This window comes from Argiope bruennichi, chromosome 4, assembly GCF_947563725.1.
Source record: "Argiope bruennichi chromosome 4, qqArgBrue1.1, whole genome shotgun sequence".
NCBI lineage: Eukaryota > Metazoa > Arthropoda > Arachnida > Araneae > Araneidae > Argiope > Argiope bruennichi.
Window position 1 is genome coordinate 35,626,535 of NC_079154.1, and position 20,748 is coordinate 35,647,282.

General features: G+C 28.2%; 1 protein-coding gene across 1 annotated transcript in view; it reads right to left on the reverse strand.

Annotated features, from left to right (window-relative positions):
* Positions 1–3,383: 3,383 nt before the first annotated feature.
* Positions 3,384–20,748, reverse strand: part of LOC129965877 (GTP-binding protein Di-Ras2-like) — a 138,624-nt gene continuing 121,259 nt past the window's right edge. The window contains exons 2-4 of the mRNA XM_056080127.1: positions 19,549–19,704; positions 6,128–6,313; positions 3,384–3,897 (exon numbers count right to left, since the gene is read on the reverse strand). Coding sequence (XP_055936102.1) covers positions 3,625–3,897; positions 6,128–6,313; positions 19,549–19,686 — 597 coding nt within the window. The 5' untranslated portion in view covers positions 19,687–19,704 and the 3' untranslated portion in view covers positions 3,384–3,624. The remainder of the gene's footprint in view (positions 3,898–6,127; positions 6,314–19,548; positions 19,705–20,748) is intronic.

Below are 20,748 nucleotides of genomic sequence, written 5' to 3' on the forward strand. Positions count from 1 at the left end.
TGCGTCATCTATAAATACATTTGAAACAAGCACTACCTTCATAAAATGAGCTAATGTCAGTTTCCATGGCAATTGGCGATCCGTAGACTCGTACTTATACTAACTTTCGTTGTAGGTATAGTATCGTTATATTATTTTTTGACTAGTTCTGAAATTGTAGATTAAGATTTTATCAGGAAAAAAAAACGATCTGTAAATAAAAATTTTTATCCATTTGTCAACTATGTACAGAAAACTTCTTTCATTTGTTGACTTAAATGGTTTTATCATATTTAACAATTTAGTCTGTAACCGGGCTATTAATAAAACAAAACCACTGCTAAAGTACAATAAAAGAAATAGCCTCTCCTGTTTTCAGACATAACTTTGATTATTCAACACCAAATATTTACAATTCAAATTTTCAACACTATATGCTAAATAAGCTTTTTTTTTGTTTGTTTTCAATGCAGAAATATATAGAGCAAGCTGAAGTAAAAATTGAAATACACAGACAATCGTGGCAGTCAATATCTAAAACTGTCACTTGAAACACATATATTAAAACATCATATGAACATTTATGTACATTAGAGAATGTTAAATAGTATTTAGTTTTAAACTTTAAATCGTAAAGGTCGTTGTCCATCATAAAATGAAATTAGCATATTACGAATTCAAACCAAACTCAAATAATTGTTTTGTATTTTACTTGCCTTATATGACTTTAAACCAAAAAATTTAAAATTCGCATTTTGCTCTCCATCATGTATCAAATTATAATTTGAAATATAATAAAAGTTTATAAATACATTATAAGTCATTCTTAATATCTACAAGTATAAACTTTAAATCCACAGAAGATTAAAAATTGGATAATATATCTGAAACATCCAATGACATTCTTCTACAAATCATAATAAAAGCTTTCAATATGGAAAAGAAATGGGGCACAAGGTCAAGCATAAAATACACTAACAAATTTCACAACTACGTCAAAATTTTAAAAGTCATCTTATCAGTTCTTTTACATTAACATCACTCTATAAATCAAACTGGATGTTGACCCAATATTCACACTATAAAGTATAAATCTAAAAATTACAGCCATACAAGAAATATGAATTTGTCAAAAAATCCAAGGAATTTTTTTTCACAGTTCTTGAACAATTCAAGGAGCAAGATTTGTTTTAGCTTGGGATAATTCGGTTTATTTGAATCTTCAGAAAATTGAAATTTGGATTTAAGCAATTTTAGTGCATTTACTGTAATAAAGAAAGAAGTTTATAAAGAAATCCAATATATGAATCAGTTTATGACTGTTAAATGGTATGAAAAATGTATCAAATATCAAATGGAGCCTATATGCATCTTAGAGCTTTGAACCACTTAATCGACAATGCAACGAGTCTATAGTCTATTTAATTACATTTTCTTTGCCTATAAGTTTAAACATAAGCATATAAACCATAAAATTTTCTTTTACAATATAATAAGTACAGTAGGTCTGATTATCACAAATAAATATAATTTTACTATTAAATTAGTTTTTAATTAGCATCGATCATAACATAACATTAGTCATACATAAGTCATACATAACATTAGAACTTTTTCAATAACTTCAGTCAATTATAAAATTTTAATATCCGCACCTGTGCTAAATCTATCGTTCGAAATTTCTTTGGATTTCTTGTATTTTTACATGATTAAATAACTGATAATCATTAGATATCCATATATAAAAACAGTGTTATAATTAAACTATTTTTTAAATGATTTGTTAGATTTTTAAATATTAAAACTACTGAATTATTGATTTTAATGTTTAATTATAAAAGTCACAAAATCTGCAGATACTATCGATCTTAATTTTGGCAATCTAAAGCTGAATATACCATCGGCCACATGTGTTTGTTATTTAATAGTTTGTGAGACATGCGTCATACACTTTTTGAAGCCACTTTTTCACGAAATGCAGAAGCAATAAATGAAGATATAAAAGATGCTCTCGACTATATGATGTAAATTATTCAATAAGAACAAATAAATTAAACAATGAGATTTTTTAAATAAGTGTATTTTTGTAAGAGTCTTAAGAGTCTCTGTTTTGGCTGGGTGCTTCCAATTCCTTTTCAGCTCTTCTCAAAATGTTCATGCCATCCTTTTTCATTCTCATTTCTAAGAATCGAACACTGAAACACGAAACTCTAAATTTCTTCTTAGTATACAGATTTGATGAAGAAAAATCGAAACTTTTAAATTGAAATTCAAGGTCAATCTGTCAATTACGCTTGGTTGTAATAGAATGAATCAATGTAGCCTAAAATTTGCTCATCAAGTAAATGAACTTAATCATTGGTGCAAAATCCATGCACCGTTTTATCATCGGGTTCGTAACTAGTTGGTTGCTGTTTGTTTGCCTGTGTTTCAAATTTACTGTCTAATCATATCATCCCTTCTCTATTATCGTTAAGGGAAAATAAAGAAGGCATCTTCTAATTGGATTGATGGTCAGAATGTCAGGCGTGAGTGGTGGCAACAATCGTGTTATATATAAATCCCTTTTCTAAGATTCTAAGTGTTGCTTCAATAGAACCAGCCATCAGTGGAATCATATCTAAAGGATGTTGATTTATTTCCAGAGCTGCCTAATAATTCCGATATTGATTTTGTCATTTGACTTTCAAAAATACGTTCTATGGCCACTTGGGATAAAGCTTTAAATCTTTATTTGCCTACCATTTGTGAGCCTGTTTTTACTTGGGAAGTTCACTGCATTAAGAATTATAATTGAAAAACAGATATTCTATGTTCCGTATGTAAGTATTGTGTAAAAATATATTATTTTCTTCACAATTATAAAATTAAAAGCTATATCTCATTAATGAAATAAGGGAAGAAGCAGAATAAACCAATAAACGACTATATATCACCTATTTTTCCATTTTTAATGAATCTCTTCAATCTTGCTGCATAACAGCAAAAATCTGACCATTTCAAATAAAAAAAACCCCATTAAACCATCATCATTTGTCTCTATGATTTAAAAGTCTAAGTTAACGAAAAAGTATATCAAATAACAATAAATCTCTATACAGTTCATACGTCGTTGCCACAGAAGTTAGATTATATTTTGATTGAATAATTTAGAATGATAATTTGTTAAATACCTGATGTTAATTCATTGACCATAGCTTTTTATTACTGGACCAGAAACCTACAATTAACAGTCAGTATATACACTATAAACACTTCAAAAATACAGATAATAGTCAGTTCAATACAGTATCTATGAAACTCAAATAAGATACTGATAAAAGATTATCAGGCGATTACTGATTAGATTCGATATAAGTTATAGATTATATTTTGATTAAATAATTTATAGTAATAATTTGTTAAAAATCTGATATTAATCCATTGGCCATCCCTTCTTATTACTGGGCCTGAAACCATCAAATAACACTCAATATATTCACTATAAACAGTTCAAAAATACAGATAGTAGTCAGTTCAATACAGTCTCTATGAAACTCAAACTAGATACTGATAAAAGATTAATACGTATGCACCTTTCCTATAATCGTCCTGTATCTTATAATTGGATGCATTTTCAATAATACTCGTACAAGATTCGATGGTTCACATGATCAAACATTTCCCTTTCATTTTTTCTTTCCTGAATTGGGCAAGAGTTCGTCTCTCGCTCTGTAGGCTCACGTTCCTCGATTTTTCCATGTTTAATAGTTCTTGGAACATTTCTTTCACGTTGGTGTTGTTCTTCGCTGAGGTTTCCATAAAGTTGCAATTCCATTTGTGGGACTGGTTCATTCCATCTTGGTAAGAGATTTCTCTGTTTTCCTCTTCATCATTTTTGTTTCCAACCAGCATCATGGGTATACCTTCCAAATTACCCTAAAAAAAACATATTTTTTGTTTGTTATTAAAGGGTATAAAGTTTTAGAAGCCGGCACCCTGACATAGGGGTAGCGCATCTTCCCCGTGATCTGGGCGTCCCGGGTTCGAATCCCGGTTCGGGCATGGTTGTTCTTAATCTGTGTTTTATCTGTGAGGTGTGTGAATGCGCCCCCCTGTAAAAAGGGGTCGTGCAAGCGAATGTGTGAATTTCATCTTCATATGAGCTAGAAGTCAGACTTCTGCCCTCGGGTGCTCAGGGGTCTTTACCCTCAGAAGCTATCGTACCCCCTTTCCGTGGTAACGCGAACACGACATCATCATCATCAAAGTTTTAGAAATATTTGCGAATAATTGTTTCGGGTTTTATACGTATGTTGTTTCATTTTCGTTTCGGATTAACTGTTGGTTCAGTTTAGGTCAGTATATTAGCTCTGTTTCGCTTTATCTTAGGTTTTAATAATGCCAACAACTCACAAACAATATTCAAAAAAATTATAAATGAGTGAAAAAAAAATTATTCATGGCGATAATTTTTTAGAAATATTTGTGAATAATTGTTTCAGGTTTTGTACATGTATTATTTCGTTTTTGTTTTGGATTAATTGTTGGTTTAGTTTGGGTTGGTAATTACTGTACATCATCATAAGTTCTAGGTTGTAAATGCTAATGATTTACAAAGAATATTAATGAACTTAATTCAGGGAAAAAGATATTCGTGGTAATGATTGTACAATGCATTTTGCAATTCCAAAACACAATCAACAGAATCAATACTTCATTTTCTTTCCCTTATTCGCAATACACTTATTTTCAATTCCCATTTAATATTATTAAATTTAAATTATACATTTTATTTTTATCTACCGATAACTTGCTAAAATGTTGATAACTGCATTGATGTGGAATATTTCCCATCTGAAACTTAACAGTGATCATCGGGTTGGCATGAAGAAATTAAGTTCGAACAATAAGTAAGAAAATTCGAACACCATTTTGCTGCTCGTAACTCTACAGAGATACTGCAAAAAAGTGTACAAGAAGACGTGTATTAGTTAATAAATTTTAAAATACCTTGTACAAATTTATGTTCATTTTAAAATATTATAACTGCTTTACTCTACATCTTTATATACAATTATTTATGGTCAAATCTGAGAAAGTTTACAAACTATACAAATAAATTTACCTAAAATTATCTTTAAAATTTTTTAGTCAACTTCAATTAAACGAATATCCTCTTTAAAGTTTATTTTAATTACTAAATTTATCATTTACTTTGAAAATGCTTTTTGAAATAATTTATTTAATAATGATTTTAATATTGCCTTGTGAGCATATTTAGTCTCAATATTTTATTATATATAAATTTGTATTTATTTAAATTTTATGTATTTGAAATTTTAGTATTAACTTTCTTTAATAGTAGTGCCTCAGGGCACCCTCACCTCAGCAGCCCTTGTCAATTGCCTAGTTTTCCTAGTCAGAAGTCTGCTGATGTTCGATCCAGATAAATGGTTACATACATAATTTTCTGCAGTTGCTATTAAAAAAAAAATTCTGAATGCGAGTTATTTTTCTTTAAATAATTAATATTTCAATTACATTCTCAAATGTGGCACTAAAACGTTTATCGCTTTTAACAAAAATTTCTAAAACTTTTTTTTAAGAAATCGAAAATTGAAAACTAAAAGCAAGCATCTATTTTAATATAAAACTTGAAACTTTGATTTTTCCAATGGATAATTTACTTGGAGTTTCTTATAGGCCATCGGCATATTTTAATCGATTTTTTTTTTCATTTTCTTGTTTATAAAACATTATTTTTCAGTTCAGATAACTATGTCATTTATATGCATATGCTTGATGAGGGGAAAACACGTTTTCATATATTTTAACATCCATGAACCTGAAGTATTTATTCTAACAAAAATTATTTATTAAAGTGGGTACATCTTAATTACTAGTGGGTACTGCTTTTCATTACTAGAAAGAAAAGCAGTTTTAGGAACAAAGTTTTCGATGAGGAACTCTTCCTTTTATTAACATTAAAGTAGATTTTTAACTGTGAATCTATAAATATTTTAGTCATTTTTGAGCTGACGTCCAATTTGTAATCACCAGAGCTGACTCATATAGGGATTCACTTTTTTCTTTAACATTTACAATTGTAACAAAGAAGGGTGGAATTGATTATTTGAACATTTTTATGAATGAGAAAGATAATTACTTTGACTTCTTTGATAAGAGCGTAGATTGGGGCGAGCTCCTCTAGACTTTGCTTGCTAGTGATGGAGTAAACAAGAATGAAAGCATGCCCCTTACTGATGTTCAGTCTCTGCATTGCAGGAAACTGGTGACTTCCTGTAGTATCCGTGATTTGAAGTGTGTAAATGTTCCGGTTGCACGTTATTACCTGCAAAGAAAGTCATTGTCAATACAATAATATTTGAAGTTGCAGTTATAAAATTTGCTTAATCTCTGAGTAAATAGTTGATATACATTTAATAATTTGCCTTGAAATGCAATCATAGCAAATATTTTGGGATTTTTTTTCCATCAGAGATTATAAGAATGTAAACACACAGAATCGCAATTGTTATTCAAAATTATTTATTTTATAAAATTAATGATTCACTTTAATAAAAATTGCTATGTGTTCTCAGCCATGAATAAGAATAAACTCCGCCAAAAATTGCATAATTATTATCATAATTATTATCCAAATTGCATAATTATTATCGTAATTATTATCCAAATTGCATAATTATTATCGTAATTATTATCCAAATTGCATAATTATTATCATAATTATCCAAATTGCATAGTTATTATCGTAATTATTATCCAAATTGCATAATTATTATCCAAATTGCATAATTATTATCATAATTATCCAAATTTCATAGTTATTATCGTAATTATTATCCAAATTGCATAATTATCATAATTATCCAAATTTCATAGTTATTATCGTAATTATTATCCAAATTGCATAATTATTATCGTAAATAATATTCTTAATATTAATATTCGTAATAATATTTAATGTTCTTGTTCAAATGCAAGACAAAGTAAAAGTCGTTGCTCTATTTCGGTTATATTTTTTTTATGGTCCGTCATATTATATACTAAATATTTGAAAAGTCTCTGTAGTATGTGGCTGCACTTCAATAGAAAGGAAATTTACATTTCTTGGAGGATTTTTGGGGGAATGCAATAGCCTTCCTAAGAGAATCCCAGACATGTGTAATAGGGTTTAGTTTTGGAAATCTGAAAGGACTGTCTTTATAGATGCGTCTATTTAATGTTGTGCAATACTTATCTTGTCAACGAGTAACTTGAAAAAATAAAGATATTCTTTAGATTCATGATTTGAAAATATTTGATCTCATTATTATCTGTGAGCTCTTTATCACTAAATACACAATTCGTATAAATTTAGACCTGCTATATTTTGCTTCTCTATTACTAAACTTTTAGTTCTTTATTACTAAACTTTTTTTATATTCTCACACATGAGAGCTATTCCAAAAATATATAAGACTGCACATCGTTAAATTTTTCGATTGATTGCCCATGTCCTTTGACCACAATTTTCATTTACTGGGTAACGCCTGCAGTGGCCTTAATTTACTTCCAACTAGGACCATTAATCCAGTAAATCAATCAATCAATAAACTGTCTGTAGACTGAACGTATCGCAGATGTGTTATTAAAGATATAATGTTCTTTTATCGGATAATATTGTTCGTGCAGTTTTACTGACTTCAACATTATCAGCATCAAGGCAGTGTTTGAACATTAAAAAAATAAGTTTGAAAAGCAAGATCTGTATTAGCACTTTAATGGCAGTATGTCTGAGCAGTGAAATATTGCCAAAGGCCGGCAATATTTTTGAAGAATTAATTTTTAAAAAAATTTATGAAATATTTCAATGTATGCAAACATAGACATAACGTTCGGTGGTTTCATCACACACATATTGTGTGAGCAGCATTTAAAGTGTTTAATGGCTAAAGTGTTAAAATTTCTTCTCTTCAATAACTAACGATTAAAATCATTGTCATTTAAAATCGAATCGTAGCCTTATGAATTAGGTTGTGCTGAAACTCGATACGTTCAATTTTGTGTATGTTTTGATACTTGATGACACAAGATATGAGATGATTTTAATTTTTTAATCTCTTATTTCACTTTAATTGAATATTATTTTAATTGTTCCTTTGTAGAAAATCTACTAATCATCATACCCGAGATACTGCAAATTTGTGAATTTATAAATGACAAAAAAAAAACCTTAAAAATTTCCTAATTAATTCCTTTACTTTTTCACAAATAAAGAATAAAAATAATAAAAAAAAAGTATTGCAAAGTTCAAAAATTCCAGAACGAATTTTAAAAACTCGAACTTGGATTTTGAAGATCTTCACGCTCAGATCTCTTTGAGACGGAAAAATGCATTTTTGGAATGATGTCTGTCTTTAAAACAATTCAAAATAATTCAAAACCGCTTTGATTCAGCTATAAAAAATTTGGTATTTAGTATCACATCAAATCCATAGATTTTATCAAATTGTGAAAGAAATCCATTCAGAGGAATTCTGTCTATCCTGCTGTCTGATTGCAAATGAACACGATATCAACAAAATGAAACTTGATGGATAAAATTTGGATCAAAAATTTAATACATATAGTATAGATATCTATCAAATTTTAAAACATATCCATCAAGTGATTGACTGTCAATTGGTTTTACTTTTGAATGCATATAAACACAACAATTCAAAAGCGTAATTACTTAAGTAAATGGAATTAGGTTCTCAGTTTTAGCATCTAAATAGTAGATCCTTATCAAATTTTGAACTGTATTTGTCAAAGAATTGACCATCTGTCGGTCTCTGCTTTTGCATACAGATAATTGTAAGGACTTAAATTTATGAAATTTGTTATGTGATTTTATGATTGAATAGTAGTTATTTGTCAGATTTTGCTTTCAATCGGTGATAAAAAAGGGCATCTAAGATTCTGGTACTTGTATATTAACTGCGTCTCAACGATTAATTGTCAAAAATCGCATCCTTATAACCATTTTTAAAACTATTGTTCGCCAATGACATGTGATTAATAATAAACAATTACGTTTATTATGAAAAAGGCAAGAGGAGCTTCGAGGAGACCGTTTAGTTTTTATTCAGTTAAAATAACTCACCCAAGCGAAAAAATATTTGCATGCCGGAAGCTTTATAATTGATTTTATGCGTATGTTTCTGCTGAAAACAAATTGTTGCTAACCCTCATATATTTTCCAGTTAGATTTTGACTTCAAAATATTCTTTTTAAAATTTTTTTTCAATAACTTTAGTGCGTATGTCATGATTCAAAAAACATTTTTACTCACTTTAAACATAATTAAAAAAAATAACCTTTCTGCAACACAAACTTTATGTCCATTCAATTTTTTTTTCCAATCATCATATTTCTTAAAGTATTTTATGCAAATTTTGCTATATTGTTTTAAATAGTGTTTGCATATGCAAATAAACTGCAACGATATTAAATTTAATTTGAAGATTAGAATATCATTCTTATAAAATTGAGTAAAATGTTTAGTAGAAAAATTTTATTCAAATTTGAAACATTATCATTCTACAGATAGAAATCTCCTTTAATTTTTTCCACTCTGTCACCTGCTACATCCTTCACAATCAAACTTAGAAACACATTTACTTTCCGAAAACAACCGAGATTGTTTTCATAAATCACAAGAGACTTCAATCAGGTCGATTTAGCTTGGCATTTGTTTCGAACACCGAGAATTTTGTCAGCCTAAGTCGATCAATCATTGTTTTTGTCTCTCCAGCTTTATATCAGTGACGGCAGAATTCATTGCGCTTGGCTACAAACATGTTCCTCGATTGAATGGCGTCGGAAGTGGACACCAGAGTTTGAAGATAAGGGCAGCTATCAACTTACGTTGCATTCTGGCTTGCAGGAATGTTAGAAGATATTGTTTCTTATAGAAGATGCTTCTTAAACATATATTTACTAATCACCTAGTTTCTTTTCAACGATATTAAGGGGACAGTAGACTTTGAAATAAACAAAAATGAACAGAAACATTAAATTTTTATATTAAACTAAGTTTATATGCTTATATTCAATTAAGAAAGCATTATAAAATATATTATTGAATAAAATGAATATTTCAAAAGTCAAAGTTAAAAAAACACGTTTTAATTACTTTCCTCAAGATGATACTGTAATTAAATTTAAACATCTTTTAAATGTCTCTGGTGTCCTAATTTTTGAAGAAATTAAATAGAATTAATAATACAGATTTCGGTTAAACATTAAAAATTACGTATATTTCGAGTTCTTTTAGATAGTTAAAATTCTAATTTTAGTTCCGAAAAACATAAAATTTTAATGAAAATTCAGTATGCATGCATAAAAATATTTCTAAAAAATTAATATTTAATTGGAATTACAAAATCATTCACACTTTTATACCAAATAAATTTATATTGGGTCAAAAAGAAAAAAATAATAGAAAAGCATTAAAAATGGAGTCACCTGGAATATTTTGAAATTTTAAAACGTTATATATCTTCTAATTTAAAAAAATAACATTTCTTAATTCAAAGCATTTTAAAAAGAAATTTGACGTATATATATTTTAATGCATGTACATAAAAAATTCATAACTCTAAGTGAATAATTCTCAAAAGTACCTAATCGAGTCCACCGTTTCCTTAAAAAACTGATCAGAAAACATGAAATATTTTATTCATAAATAAAATTATCATAAGTACCCAGCCATGAATGGTAGAATTCTAGATTTTTAGTTTTTTCAACTTATGAAATATAACAATAGAATGATAAATGAAATGTCTGATGTGATCAACCAATATTGTGACCGTCTAACCAAAGTTGAGATTGTTTCGGTAAGGTTTGGGTAGTTGTAAAAGAATTTATAAATAAAATAGTTGTAAGTACTACCTATCCATTTTGAGTTTTTAAAAAGAATTTTTATGAATAAAATTATTATATGTACCCAGCCATTAATGGAAAAATTCTAGATTTTCTGTTTTTTCAACTTATAAATAATTTAATATGAAATATAACAATAGACTGATAAATAAAATGTCTGATGTCGTCAACCAATATTGTGACCGTCTAACCAAAATTGTGATTGTTTCGGTAAGGTTTGGGTAGTTGTAAAAGAATTTGTAAATAAAATAGTTGTTAGTACTACCTATCCATTTTAAGTTTTTAAAAAGAATTTTTGACTCCACTTTTGATTTTCATTTTCAAATTTTGTAAAATAATTTGTTGCGATGAAATGTATAATACATACATAACAATTCGAAATAATTTGAAAATAATGATAATTCGAAATATTGTTTTAAATAATAGTAATTTGAAGTAATAATAAATAATAATTTATTAGTACCAGGAAGGTACTTTAACCATTTTCCTATTTTTCATAATAAATGCATTTCTACTAGGTATACTTAAGTAAAACGAACAGCGATAAAAATATAAATTTCCATTCGTCTTATTGACATTATTCACTCATTTCTATTTAAAATAAATCGAATATAAACAAGGAGTATTTTCTCCATCTCAATCCCTACTAAAAGAAGTTTATAAACATTCTAATATGGTGTGGAATCAGTGTTTTAACGGTATTGCAAACATTTGGGTGAAAATAGAAATGAATGGAAACATATTTTCGAATATTCTTATGTGCATTTTGCTTACATTTAATAAAACTTTTGTGATACATTTTTACAACACAGTAATACTTTGATGATAATTCGGCTAGACTGTATGCGACATAAAAAAATAGGAAAAGTTTGGTAGTATTTAAATAAATCTCACCTCCATCTTCAAAAAAAGCAGGGAAATTTAGTAAATTCCTCCTTTATACATGTTAATAAACTTCAATACACACTGACTTACATCTACGGGTTGATATTTGATTGGTATAACTTCATATTTTAACTATCTCTAAAATATTGTTGCTTTATCTTTGAATTGTTTCGTAACACTTTACTTTCCAGATAAAGATAAATCCATGCTAAAACATTTCTGATGTCCAACGAAATGAGATTTTCAATTTAACAATACTTCCTACTCTGTTTTTGTTAAATTGTAGCTTATATCTTAATAATTAAATATAAGTATAAGTAATTTATTTATTCATTTGAGATGGCATATGACGGTAGCATAATTAATCAAGTCCTAGAATCGTAATTCAATAATTTAGTAAGAGCTACATTGGAAGACTTGGCACTAAAAGGCTTTTAATAAAGCAAACTTTTCTCCCATGTTCTTTATTGAATAATGCTCTTAGCATAAAAGGAATTTTATTAAAATCCTATTGAATTATTATTATTACCTAGTCTATATAAATTAATAATTTCTAGTATATGATTCGTAGAATACATTTACTTACTTCATAAACGCATTTTCTTAATGGATAAATCAATTTTTGTGATTGTATAGTGAAATTATTCATTAATGCATAGGAGCACGCAACAAAGAGACACAAAAATCTCAAAGTAATAATAGTAAGTTAGAAATTCACCGCGATGAATAAAATTTGGAATATAATCCTGTTCATAATTTTTGAAATCTTGGTTTAATTTTAATTTCAAGCATTTCACATATAAATTGCATATTTGATTGTCTGTCTATCTGTATATGAACAAATAAGATAAATAAAACTTGGCGTGTAATCGAAGCAACAAAATTGCAAATAAGTTTTGAGACTAAATAATTTAAGAAAACATTTTTATATGCATTCTTGATTCTTTTCAAAGTAATACGAAAACAAATAAATAAAATTTATTATTTGATTTTACACAAAATTTGTCATTTTGTATAAATCGAGGTGAGATCATGCCCACCGTTTTATCTAAAATTAAAAATCTCAACCTGTTTTCTTTTCGGAATCTCCTATAATCACTCATTTACCCATACATATCTAGTTGTTAAGCATTATCGTTTGATTTATGTTCCTTGTCTCTGATTTTGAAACTGATTCTCTGACTATTTATTAGACAGTTGAAAAAATATCACACGTCGTGGAAAATAAGGGCGCAGTTGTCAAGATTTATAATTTTTTATTCCCATTTCAGTGAAACCTGCTAAAAAAGGAAGAACCAAACACAACAACATATCTCTGAATTCCATGTATATAAATTTAATAAAACATCAATGAAATGCTTCAACTCTATCAATATTCAAGAGCCCCAAACGCCAGTACAACAAAACTCCGACAGACGCCAGAGACGCTTGGATATCATTACGAAATTTCCACCCATCAACTCTTCTGTTAAATGTGATTGATTGAATACCCGAAGCATTTGATTTTTTCATTTGATACCACGGCTCAGACGGATTTGCGGTACAAGGAGGTTTTTTGAGAAATGTCACGGTTCTATTTTATATATAAAATCCATAAAAACACGGATTTTTATTGCGGTTTTCAACGGGGGGGGGGAGGGTAAGACATTCTTCTTACTTTTGAAAAAAAAAAAAAAAACGTTGAGCGTTCCAGTGTTCTACTATTTTAAACTCGCAAGATTTTAGAAAGGAAAAAGTTAACCCTTTAAAGGGCCATTTTTTTCTAGTCATATTATGTTAAAATATTTTTAGGCTTGAAATTACAATAAGAAAAGGGATTCATTTAGCTTATTAGATAAATTTAATTTGATTCATTAATGAATTTGGTTAATTAATAATTAACAAATCAAGACACATCATTTTGTGTGAAATGAAGAACTAAAGCATCTAAGTTTCTGTTTTTCTAAAAAAATGTGTCAGAATTTATGCTAACTTACATAAATTCATACAAAGAATTATAAATTTGGTTTGAAGCATACTTCCCACGGCCCTAGAAAGATTAAAAATAATACATTTATGACCAAAAGAAGAATTTCTTATCCCTCAATAGCGAAATATAATCCATGTATAATGTAGATAAAATCCATTTTGTGTTTAATTTGCATGAAATTCGAGCATAATAAAATGGAATATGAAACCATAATTCTCCAGACAAAATTCAATTGTTTGCCATTAAAATAACTAATGGATTAACGTTTATATGTCTTGTTTATTTATTTAAATGAAATTAATAATGTGATTTCATACATTTAAAATATCTTTCAGCCATTAACAAAGATTGCAATAAATTGTGTAGCATTGAATATCAATGAAATTGCAAAGCATCTGAACTTCTCTTTTTCAATTTCTATATCCATTAAATGCTTTAAATAGAAGGAAAGATGAAAAATATATGTTTGATAGAGAGTTTCTTTCGTGTTTGGTTTTATCTGAACTATATTTTTAATTGCTTCTCTAATGTGTTCAATATTATTGCAGCCTTTAGGTATTAGACAGGTTATTGGTTACATGCAATATCAGGAATTATTAATATATCGAATTCTTAAGTATCATTTGCCGTCTCATGTCTTGATAAAAACGTAACATTCCTATTCATCGTATTTGTTTTTCGCATTGTATTGTTGAAAAGCCCAATTTAAAACCTTTAATAAGTTTAATTTTTGTATTCTTCTTATATTTTTATTTTATATTTTTTCATCATTCCAATAAATCTGCATGTATGTCACATGATATATATTGATATTTTTTGGGATCCAGGTTAAGGAGATTGTGAGGTTGGAATTTCCCATGGAACGAAATCCCGTTGTCTCCATCAGTGGCGTATTTAAGAATTTTGCAGCTTCAGTCACTGCATTTTATTTTTTCCTCTTTTAATAACTCAGTAATTCATTTTCAATTTTCGACATATTCAAAATGCTGATTATTTATTTTGGTCTATTCTTTTATTTCATCAACTTGATGAAAATATGTCTTTTTTAATTTTTAATTCGTATGTTATGATAATACGACCAAAATAATAAAATTCTTGAACAATCAGCCGTAATTATTAATTAATTCTTTATATGTAAAAATGGTGAATAAAATAACCATTTAAAGCAATTAATACCTTATTATATAATTAATAATTATGCTATATTTTATTTCAGAGCAATTTTAATCACTCTCTAAAAACACACATTATAGTATTAATAATTTTTAATTCATAGAATTTGATTTTTTTAAAAATATATTTATATGTCAACGAAACTAATAATTAATAACGAAACTAATAATTTTAATCGTATGTGAATTTTAAAAATTCAAAATCCCAATTTTTATTGCTATCTATATAGTGCTATAAATCCTTATAAGGCTAGAAAAATTATTTAATACGTTTTAGTTCATTTTAAATATGTCGTATACTAAAGAGCTTTTTATATAAATAATTATTTCTATTTGTATCACTACTAATCAATTATTTATTTCACTATTGTGTTCAAATCGATAGAGCTAAGCATGAATGAAAAATAATCATGGGATCATAAGCTTCACCTGTTATTTACATTTATTTCATGCTGGTTTGTAGCAAAGGTTAAAAACCGATTGTAGTGGTCAATTTTGATTTGAATATTCGTGATAAATTATGGATAGAAAATAATTCTCTGCACAGAATTAAAACTTTTGATGTTAATATATACTTATATCTAAATTGTTCTGCGATATATATATATATATATATACAGAGAGAGAGAGAGAATTTTTTATGCACTCTCCAAATGCATGGGATTTTCGATGACAGCTTTCGTCAGCAGAAAATTGCTGTGGCAATGATTCTATGACAACCATATCCGAGAGATTGTTAAGTATATTACAGACCGTCTAGACAGGCACACCATTCAGTTATGACGTGAAAAAAGCAAAGAATGCTTTGAAATATGTTGAAGAATTAGTGTATATTTATAAAAGAAAATGACTGTGTATGCGAAAATATTGTGCCTGTGGTGTGAGGACAAGCTGCACTTATAGCTATGAAATTAGGCACGCATTTAATTGTAGTAATGGTTCAAGGTAACTCTGATTTTAAAATCCAATGTACAAATATTTTCATTTAATATTTTGTGTTATTTGGAGTGATTTTCTCGTGTGTATGCCAATATTATCGTTTCTAAGGATTGTAGAAATTAATATCGGCAGTCTTCCGAAAACTTTCTCCCGTAATCTTTAATAAACTTGTGAAGCCCGAGAACGTTTTGTCCAGCACTGATGTACATTACGTACAAAGTATTAACCTTTAGTATTTTTTCCGAATCTATCGTTTGATCCTTGATCAATTCTTTTTTTTTTCGGGGGGGGGGTCAATTTTTAGCATACTATTAATGGTATCCGAAAATCGAATTTATGTTTTAGATGCGTTTTTCAGAATCGATTGAAACAAAAATTTGACACAAAACTTGTAATCACAAAATCCTATACCAAATTTAATACATTTAGGGCATTGCGTCATCGTATTTACATATTTCTAAAAGTACATACGAACAGACGTTCAATTCGTTATTGGATTTGCTTAAAATATGATATCCCGAATATAGATGTTAATTCTGTGTATCGAATTTTATAAATCTAGCTCTCTTCGTTTTGTAGCAATCGTATTAAATTATATTCAAACAAATGGACAGATAGACATCCTTTGAGCGGATGTTGCTCAAACTTTTATATAAATCTATAAATTTGATATAAAAACCGTATACCAAATTTCACCTGTCTAGATCCAAGCATTTTTGAGTTAACTTTCACAGAGAAACGGATATTTTTCTAAAAAACGCGGATTCGTCAAAATCTCTCTTTCGAATTTTTTGACAATTACTTTGCTCTCCCTACATTATTTATACTAGAAAGTAAAAATTAATCTACCATTTACTACAAAATGCTTTTCTTTCTGTTAGGCAAGATTTTGGAATCAAACTTTAATTGTGTGCGTTTGGGAAAACATTTGAATTATAATTAGTTTTTTACAAAAATATTAAGAACTAAAACACCTGCAAGTTACATTCTAATTTTGCTGCCTTTTAAAAATATTTCGATGATAATTCAAATATGCATTCCTATTTAAAAACAATCACGATCGAAATACCTTTTATTATTGATTTTAAGTTTTAGAGTAGAAACTAAATATTTTCTTCCCTGACTCTGAGTGGTGGTGGAATTTTAGTTTTTCGCTGGTTTAGATTATGTTGGACGAAAATAAGTTTTACATAATTTAAATTTTAATAGCATCACTTGCACGAATCTTCCCAATTTTTTTCTTTTTTTTTATTATTGCTTCATTTTTTAATTAATAGTTTCACTTTATATCTTTTGTATTTGAGCACACGATATTATTCTCTCGAAAAAAAAACATAAACGTACAAAAGTAGTATTATTTATTTTCCAATTTAGTTTCTATGCATAATTTGATTTATGTTATTGTGTGTTTCTTATTTCACCGTGGAAAGTACAATGCGGGTACTGCTATTTTTTAATAAGCTGACAGTCTAAAGATTTTTGTCAAGTCGTATGATAAGTATTAAAATATTTGCTCTAGTTATTTAAAATTTGTTATTCTGTTACACCCTATTATATAAAGTGAAAATATTATAACACAATTTTTCTTCACGAGAGTTTGGAAAAAATCATAGAAAAATTAATTTGCTGTAAATAAAAATGTGATCTTTTTTTAATTTTAAGATAAATGCTATTTTTTTATAAGCTGACCGTCTAAAGATTTTTGTCAAGTCTTATGATAAGTATTAAAATATTCGCTCTAGTTATTTAAAATTTGTTATTCTGTTACACCCTATTATATAAAGTGAAAATATTATAATACAATTTTTCTTCACGAGAATTTGGAAAAAAATCATAGAAAAATTAATTTGCTGTAAATAAAAATGTGATCTTTTTCTAATTTTAAGATAAATGCTATTTTTTAATAAGCTGACCATCTAAAGATTTTTGTCCAGTCTTATGATAAGTATTAAAATATTCACTCTAGTTATTTAAAATTTGTTATTCTGTTACACCCTATTATATAAAGTGAAAATATTATAACACAATTTTTCTTCACGAGAGTTTGGAAAAAATCATAGAAAAATTAATTTGCTGTAAATAAAAATGTGATCTTTTTTTAATTTTAAGATAAATGCTATTTTTTAATAAGCTGACCGTCTAAAGATTTTTGTCAAGTCTTATGATAAGTATTAAAATATTCGCTCTAGTTATTTAAAATTTGTTATTCTGTTACACCCTATTATATAAAGTGAAAATATTATAACACAATTTTTCTTCACGAGAGTTTGGAAAAAATCATAGAAAAATTAATTTGCTGTAAATAAAAATGTGATCTTTTTTTAATTTTAAGATAAATGATAATGGTAGGAAATAATTGGGTGACTTCAATTTAAATGGTGTTATTTACAGGGTGTTTATAAAGTCCCGGACCCATTTTGATGTTTAATAACTCATAAAATAATAAAGATATAAACACACTTATGACATTTATTGATGGAATAACTCATATATTTTCCTTTTCAGGTTTGAATATTTTTACTTTTGTAAATATCGTCTGCGCGTGTGGTCAATTTCAGATAATTTCATTTTCCAGTCTAAATATCTGTACTTTTCTAAATATTGTCTGCTTATTAATTGCATTTTTCTCTCTTTTGTTTTTGTCAACTATTGCAATGTTATGTTTACTTTTGATGTGTTTGTTCTATGTAGTACTTTTGTATGTGATGTTTTATTCGAGCGGATATTAAGGAGAATGCATACACCACAAGAGAAAGCACAGATTTTATGGTGGTTCATAGAAATGAAATCGATAGTGCAAGCACAGAGAAATTTCAGAAGAATTTACCAAAAAGATCCTCTATCCAAAAACAGCACCTTGCGGTGGAAAAAGAATTTTCTAGAAATTGGAAGTATCGAAGATAAGAAACGTTCCAGACGTCCTTGCACAAGTGATTTTGATGATGAGCGTGTCAGAGAGACATTTTTACACAATCCTAGAATATCTGTGAGATCAGCGGCAACAGAATTGGATATGCCAATTTCGACGGTGTACAAGGTTATTAAGAAAAAATTAAGACTGCATGCATACAAAGTTCAAATTGTTTAAGTTTTGGAACCGAACGATAGACCTAGGAGGATGGCCTTTGCAACAGATATGCTAAGGAGGATAGAAGATGCTGCTGATTTTCTGAAGAGCATAATGTTCTCCGATGAAGCATCCTTTCATGTTTCTGGCATTGTTAATCGCCATAAAGTGCGCAAATGGCTCTGTGGATGCCGACATGCTTGTCGCTACCTGGCGTGAAATTGACTATCGACTTGATATTCTCCGTGCGACGAAGGGGGCACACGTGGAAGTTCATTGACAAGGGTCATGAAACTTTTTGAGTCTATTTAACCATTTATGTTATTAATTTAAATCTATCTTTATTATTTTATGAGTTATTAAACATCAAAATGGGTCCGGGACTTTATAAACACCCTGTATTACAGAAAAATTCAAATTCGCCTACTTGATGTATGATGAAAACTTCCACAAATTCAATAATGGGCAAAGACACTTTATTTTGCATAAAAACACAAAAATACAGTAGTAAGACATGAAGGATCTTTCAACATGATTAATCATAAGGCAGATATGTTGAAATTTCAATTTAGTTCAGAAATTCCATTAATTCTCCATTCCATTAATAAAATAAAGTGTAAACGCACCTGTCTGTAGGTGTCCTCTACTGTAGGTATATACATTTCGCAGAAGGATCCTTTTACGAACCTAAGGACAAGCGAGCTTTTACCAACACCTCCTGCACCGAACACAACCACCCGATAATCGTTGCTCTGTTCTGGCATCACTTCTTACATTGTCTCCTGAAAAAATAAATAAAACGCAGTTTTTAAAGTCACATTAAAATCTTAAACACGTAGTTAAGGTGTTTTACTAAAAAGTAAAATTTAATTATTTAATAATATCTTACTTCTTAGTTCTTAATTCATACATTGTAATTACAAATATTATATAACTATGAAGAAGAAATTCATGTTTTGTTGAATTTTCTAACAGATGGCGCCACTCGTATGTTGTCAAAATATAATTAAGTAATGGTATGTTTTAAATCTTGTATTCCATTTGAGATCACTTAAACGTACGAAATTCCATAACTTTACTCAAAAAGAAGAGAACAAAAAATCGATTAAAAGAATTCTTTCTACAGAATAAAATAAAATAAAAATGCACAAAGAAAGCATTTCAAGACAATTTTATACTATATGGGAAAATATTTTTATAATGAGAGTACTTCGACAATAGCAGCATTCAATTATAATTCATTCTTTTTTCATATAAAATGTTTTTTACTAAAATACGCTTTTTTAATTTTGCTTTTGAAGGTCTTACTAATTTCATGCAACGACGTACAACATAAAAACAATAATTTATTATATTGGCAATTATGTGCTGTTTTATTTAAATAGTTTATATATTTTGTTTTTGAAACTTGTTTTCAGTTACTAGTTCCTAAAATATCTTTCATGTCACTTTCCATAAAAATATAAAAGGGGAATTCTAATCTCTAATCTGAACTATCGCGACATGATGTTTTAGGCCGGTTTTATCTGTTTCGTCATTAGCTAATACCGAATTTTGTATTTTACAATTCACAAAACGACGCCAGTTTCTAACATTATCGTGTTCTTAAAAATAAGAGAAAAAAATGAAAGTCATGCTGCAAAAAGTTAGTACTCATTGAAATGTGTTCTACATTTCCGGAACTAAAGAAAAAGTGATAACTCATTTATAAAAAATGTACAGTTGTTTTAATGCTTCAAAATGTGAAAAAAATCGAACATTTCATGCTATTTAGAAGTCGAACCCGAGCATTTAAAGAGAAGTAATGTAGCTTATTTTTCAATACA